This window comes from Danio aesculapii, chromosome 20 (assembly GCF_903798145.1).
Source record: "Danio aesculapii chromosome 20, fDanAes4.1, whole genome shotgun sequence".
Lineage (NCBI taxonomy): Eukaryota > Metazoa > Chordata > Actinopteri > Cypriniformes > Danionidae > Danio > Danio aesculapii.
Window position 1 is genome coordinate 27613767 of NC_079454.1, and position 7020 is coordinate 27620786.

The following is a 7020-nucleotide window of genomic DNA, read 5'->3' on the forward strand; positions in this document are numbered from 1 at the left end:
TGTATTGATGATGCATTTTCTCGTTTTCTGTCATTATTTCTACTTTTTCGTATGTTTGCGTCTCACTTATCCTTAACTCAAGGGTAGACTATGCCCACAGGGGAAAAGGTCTTCGGGTACAGTCTTTCCACAAACAGCTCTCGAGCTCTTATTGGTCGCGAGAGGAGTTCTGGGAGGAGCGACCAACGGAGCCAAAAGGCAGAATTGGTAATTCGGTGAAAAAGTCCCTGTGAAGTGACGGATGCGGGAAGTTCACAGGTTTTCCCTTTTCACTAACTTCTCCACGCAAGACATTTGCTCCTCACTCGCCTGCAAAGCGAAGACCTGAAATCCGTTTGAAAAGACTCTTTGGATGAACGTTTTGAGACAAGATACTGAAGCAAAGGGTGGAAGTGACGAACTTTGGAATGCTTTGATTTTTTCTCTTCTCGAATTGAATTTAAGCGTCTGCCTAGTCTTCACTTTACTTTTTTTCTGAACTGGAGAGAGGGGTACGATGCAGGCGCGCTACCCCGTGTCTAGCCAAAGCCCTCTAGGCATAGTGCCTTATATCAACGGAGACCAAGGTTTTTACCGGACCGCGACCGGTGGTGGATATACCGGTATGCCTGCTCCGATGAGCATGTACTCTCACGCCACGCACGAGCAGTACCCAGGCGGCATGGCTCGCGCATATGGGCCGTATGCCCCTGCACAGCAACCCAAGGACATGGTGAAACCTCCGTATAGCTACATCGCGCTCATCACCATGGCCATCCAGAACTCATCCGACAAGAAGATCACACTGAATGGGATCTACCAGTTCATCATGGAGCGCTTTCCATTTTACCGGGACAATAAGCAAGGCTGGCAGAACAGCATAAGGCACAATCTGTCACTTAACGAGTGCTTTGTGAAGGTGCCAAGAGATGATAAGAAGCCAGGTAAGGGCAGCTACTGGACTCTAGACCCGGACTCTTATAACATGTTTGAAAACGGCAGCTTCTTGCGACGGAGGCGCCGCTTCAAGAAGAAGGACGTGCTGAGGGAGAAGGAGGACCGGGATCGCCCGGGCAAGGACAATCCGGGACAGGCGTGCGAGCAAGACGCCCAGCAGCCAGTGAAGCTCCGGGATATAAAGACGGAGAACGGGGCCTGCACGCCCCCGCATGACAGCACTCCACCCCTCAGCACCGTGCCTAAAACGGAGAGCCCAGACAGGAGCGGTGGGAGTGCGTGTAGCGGGAGTCCGCAGTCGCAGACGCCGCAGCAGGCCTTCAGCATGGATACAATCATGACAGGACTTCGAGGGTCCCCGCAGCACGCGGCAGAGCTGCCTGCCTCTCGCGCTGCTCTGCCAGGCTCGGTCTCTCTGACCTACTCGCCATCCCCTCAGCCCGCCCATTACAGTCCTCCATGCGGCCAGCCGGCCACCTATCACTGCAACATGCAAGCGACGAGCCTGTACACGGGGGACCGCGGCCACGGGGACGACACTTTACCGGAATACACAAACACAACAAACGCCTCCTCTATCTCGCACCCCCACCAAAGCTCGAGCCAGGAGAGCCAGCACTTGCAGCAGAACCGACTCGCACCCTGGTACCTCAATCAGTCCGGAGAGCTGGGACACCTGAGCGCGAGCTATCCCGGCCAGCAGCAGAACTTTCACGCGGTGCGCGAGATGTTCGAGACACAGCGGATTGCTCTGAACAGCTCTCCGGTGACCGGAAGCAATAGCTGTCAAATGGCTTTCCCGTCCAGTCAGCCACTCTACCGGGCTTCCGGAGCCTTTGTATACGACTGCAGCAAGTTCTGACCCAAAGCTTTATGATTTTCTAAATTGTTTAATATATATATATATATTCGTATTATTTTCCATGTGTTTGTAATTTAAGGTCAGTCCGTGAACTCGGGCTGATATGCGATTTGTGTTGGTAAGTAGGATAATTCCGCTGCACATAAACATTCTCTCCCTGCTCGTCCATCAAGGTGTAGATGAAAAGAAAAGGTGTTAATTTATTTCACGTAGGAGCAGATGGACCAACTTTGCAAAGAAATGTCTTAAGTATTTATAATCAATTCAGTATAGAAAGGTAACGAGTGTACAACTGAGTTACAGTTTTTCTTATACTTTTTGAAAATATCTAAAGTTACTATTTGTTTAATAAATTGTCGCTTTGTTGAAGTTAAACTCTTGAGTGATTTATCGATTTGTAATGCCTGTTGAATCCATTATTTATTTGAATCATGCCAAGGCTTGTTATTGATTAGCGGCCACAAAAAGCAGGAGATATATTTAAACGGTGTTTTAACATAGGCCTAGTTAGCAAATGTTTGTCAATTTTACTATTTTCCTCATAATAATATCCAGCTCTTAATAAGACATTCTTTGGACAGGGGGTGGGGGTCAAAGGTTTGAAAACATCTGGAAATTATTTTTCACTTATGCGTGCACAGAATACTTAAATTATTGGCACACACTAGCATTTTAAAACTGCGTTTATTTTGACCGAAGCATTCAAATATAATGTAGCTAATTTATAATAACCTTAAAAAATAAAAGTCAAATTTAAAAAAAATATCTAGCACGTTCTTTGCTTCCATTTCCCTCACTTTTATCGCCTAAGATCAAGAGTAGCCTAATTGTCGTAATTTGTAGCTACAGATTGATAGGCCTATAAACATGCTGCAATTTTTCGACTAACACTTTCAAAACAATAAAACATTTGTGACGTATTAATGTGCTTGTAGTTTTAACAATGTGCAATTTTATTGCGATATTTTGAGTGCTTTATTTGAGCGTATTTACTCAGTTTTTCAGCTGTTACAACTGCTGGCACACTGGAGTGGACTCCACTTTTGAATCCTTGTAGAATGTAGACAACCATTGTCTTTTGTAGAAGTTTTCATTTGTAAACACATAATAGATTAAAACAGAGATAAACAGCAGATGAAAGAACTGCTGCAGGCCAGACACGTTGAGCCAGCCATGTAAAATATGGGCTTGATAAATCAAATGATCAATTCAGCCAGAATATCCAAACAAAGCATTCTGTTTGGAGTCGGGTATTTGTTGGTTTCAATGTTGACTTTTACATACTGAAAACAAACAAACACGTTGGTTAATATATATTTAAAGGATTTAACTCGGGCCAAAATCAAGATATGGGCACAATGCAAACGAACGAATTTCTAGTGTAGCCTAAGCGAACTTTGTTGCTGCATATTCAGCAGTATTTTAATAGGCCCGTGCAGCTGTAAACAGCGAGTAGAACAGTGCACGCTTGTGGGCTATTTATTTTCTGTATAATTGGCCTTGTAAGTGCTGTGTTGTTTTTATTCATTATTTAAACTCTGTTTTAATAAAGTTTGTGCTTGACTGATTCAGACACGGTTTAAATGGGCCTCAAGTATAAATCGAGAAACAACAAATTAGGACATTGTGGGAGAGAGATGCAATAAGAAAAGACAGAAAGAAGGAATAACAGAGAAAAGCTGTGAATGAGCTTTACAGCGCTGAGTAGCCTATATGTGCTGGGCTCAGCCCGAGGCGATTTGACTTTGTATGAAGGGCTTAAGTGGCAAATACATTACAGGTGCGCGCTGGCAGTGTTAGGGCTCGTGCCAGTGAAAAGGTGTCTTTGTTGATCAGCTACGTGCAAGGGGAATACGATACAGCCGAGAGAGCCTTCTGGTATTAACGTGGCACGTTTTAACCAGATGCAGATCTCATAACACGTCCACGAAGTGTGTTTGTTTGTTTGTTTTAAATCGATGTGTATCATGCCTGATATCCTGTTTATTCTAACGCTTGTTGGGATATTCAGCGTCCTCTTTAAGCTCGTTAAATAGATGCAGAGTCATTTATTAAATTAAGAGTTTATTTATTAAATCAATGCGCTTTTGTGAGGTGCTTATTTTTCGTATGCTAATTAAAAGGACTGTGCTTGTATTAAATAATGTGGTGACACTAAAAATAATAGCATGCAAACAATATATGAAATAAAATAATAACTAACAGTTAATAACGATGAAACGAAATTATATATATATATATATATATATATATATATATATATATATATATATATATATATATATATATATATATATATAATGTAGCCTATGTATAGATCAAAAACAGGCTATTTAAATACACACTTCAAATTAATTTATTAGTTTGATGTTTTAACAATTGTATCAACAAATGAGTGTATATTCAAAACAAAAAAATTAAATTTGATAGGCCAAAAAAACCAAGGCACAAACAATGCCTAAACAACGTTAGCAATTCTGTTGAAGTGCAATTATTTACTAAATGATAGTAAAATTAATTACAGCATATTATTTAATTATTTGTAGTTTTATGGTTTCTCCCCTGACAATTTGTGCTAAACAGACAAACTCTTGAATGATGCGAGAAAACGCTGTGCGCTCTTTTTACTTAATTAACTTCTTCTAAATGTAAGTTCTTCTTTAAATTAAATGTGTATAAAAATATACATTTATAATGGCCAAAACTATCTTCTAACAGAAATTCATGCACATTTAACAATCTATTTCTGCATGGCATTGTATTAAAAAAGTTTAATAATGTAATTAGCAATGTAATACTTTGCTGCGGCGCAAACAAGACAATTGTCTTTAAATTGACTATAAATGCAACTTTAAATATTAGAAAAATCGATTTTTAAAACATTAACCATATTTATTTAAAAGAATAATAATTAGGAATCCTAAACGTAATTCCACATAAACCGGAGTAAATCCATAATGCCGTGGCCTGTGAGAAAGGTCGAGAGGATTATCAAGGCGATCAGCTTGACGAAAAATAATCACAAGTAAAACAGACACGAGTTTATGAAATACCTTGACTGGGTGAATTTAAACCAATTAAGTGTTTTTGCCTTTTTGTATAAATCTAAAAAAGTAAAGTTGTGAGAAAGATGTGATTGAAAGTTACTCTTTCATTATATTTTATCTACATTATATTGTAGCATTATATATTGTACTACATTATATATTATAGTTCAATTATGACACAACACATAATTCCTGCTGTTCCAAAATACAATCTAGAAAAATACAACAATACAAAACAATAACGGACGCGGGACTAATAGGCAAATCCATTAAAGTACAATATAAATTAAACAGCATATATGGTATGTAAATATAAGATGGAAATTATACAATACTGAAGTTGACTTTTTAGATTAAATTGCAAAATATATCAATTTGCCTACACATAAAATGTATAGCCTATTTAATTAAATATTAACCACTGTAAATATACTAAATTGTATTATTTTGGACGCAATTAATAAACTGTGAGCAAACCAGTTGTCGCAAAAAAGATAATTTGACAGTAAGGTCTTTTATTTAAGATTTAGGCCGACTCTATTTTAATGTATGGAGATCACAACATAATTTGTTGTTACCTTATGTCGAGTATGACAACAGAAAATAATAAAATGCAAAGCTTAACAAAGAAAGTTTTTTACGTCTCTTAAATTTATGATGCATTAATTTATTGGATCAGTGGATTTTCGAGTTTCCCACTGCTTTTACTGAAACATCAGCAGGGTAGTCAAACAAAATGCCAGGATTTTTCCCACTCAAGCGTAAAAATTAAATTCGCCAGCACATTTAATGCAGTTAGTGGCTGCTAGCGGCCTGTGCACCTGTATGCGGTGAAGCTCGCGACCCTGGCCAGTGGAAAAGTGCTTTTTACGCTCGCGGACCGGCGAGGCGCCGTCTGGTTCTAATCAGGCCCGCTCACACACTGCCGTGCTGTTTAAGACCTTTAAATGGCACTCCACTAGTTCGAGATGCCTTCTCAAAAACACAAATACACATACATCAACCTCCCCTACTATCGCCTGTCTTATGAAGGTCTCTAAGACCCCACGTTCTTCAGAGGTCGGTGTCAAATGACCTTCATTTGGCACTTCGAATACACTTAAGTATCTGCGGCCTCTCGAGTCGTGTAAAAGAAACTGATTTTATCGAGTCTCTCTCTCCTCGCTTGAGGACACTTACGCTGACAGAGGTCTCTTGAATCTGTTGTTGCTTTGATGAGGACAACCGTGTGGCCATTACAAATAAACACGATGGAGGATTTTCGCACACAGTGCAATGTCTTCACTGTCAGGGTTCAGTGGCCCAGCTGCGCCCGACGTCAGAGGTGATTAAACATGAGCTGCTTTACAAGGCCGAGTTACTGCTCCCAAAGCTGCGCGCGGTGGGCCGAGCTCGAGCATCTGGAATGAAAGACCGCGAGGCCTCGTGGACGCCCGAATACAAGAAAGCGGTTGTGCTCGACGCGAGGGGCTAGGTGACCGCCAGACAACCCGCGAAAGCTGGCACGAGCCGATTTCTGACAACTTTTACCGTATATTTCACTTCGGAGATGACAGAAAATGATACTTAAGTTGACCGTTAATTTCAAAATATAACGGAGCAGGCGCGGTGACTGACTGCAAAACACCTAGTTCAAAAATGGATCCACCCAAATTCAGTTCAAATATGGACCAATGCAACTGTTGAGTTAAAAATCTGATACAAAATCATTTTTAAAATATAGCCCAACCTCTGGGTTTGTCTACATTTAACCAAAAAACTGAGGTTTGAAACAATCCCGCATTTTTGAAAAGCGTGCAAATCTTGTTTTTATCCTACTGAGTCAGCATTACCCGTCTATAGTATGTTTAGCCTAATTCAAATATATTAGTAAATAATTAAAACCATGCTATTTTAAGAAAAAACATAATAAAATCACTGGTATCACATACTAAAATAGATGTTTAAAAACCTATAAAACAAGAGAAAATCTTTGATGAACAAAAATGCCACTTGTGGCTAATCATTTCCATCTTATCAAATTCTTATAATGCAATGCAGGAAAGTAAAATCATTTGGGAAACAAATAATTACCAGTACCAGCACAAATACTCACAATATTGTCTCGAACAACATGGATCAAAACCAACACTGAAATGCATTTAAACCCAATAAAAAACACACACACACACACAC

At 39.9% G+C, this 7020-nt stretch overlaps 1 protein-coding gene across 1 annotated transcript; it reads left to right on the forward strand.

Moving 5' to 3' along the window:
* On the forward strand, positions 1 to 2167 carry foxc1b (forkhead box C1b). The gene has a single exon (XM_056445342.1). The coding sequence runs from the start codon at positions 497 to 499 to the stop codon at positions 1796 to 1798; it is 1302 nt and encodes a 433-aa protein (XP_056301317.1). The 5' UTR covers positions 1 to 496; the 3' UTR covers positions 1799 to 2167.
* The last annotated feature ends 4853 nt before the right edge of the window (positions 2168 to 7020 follow it).

Coding starts and splice junctions, on each gene's coding strand:
- foxc1b (XM_056445342.1), top strand. CDS start 497: ATGCAGGCGCGCTACCCCGTGTCTAGCCAAAGCCCTCTAGGCATAGTG.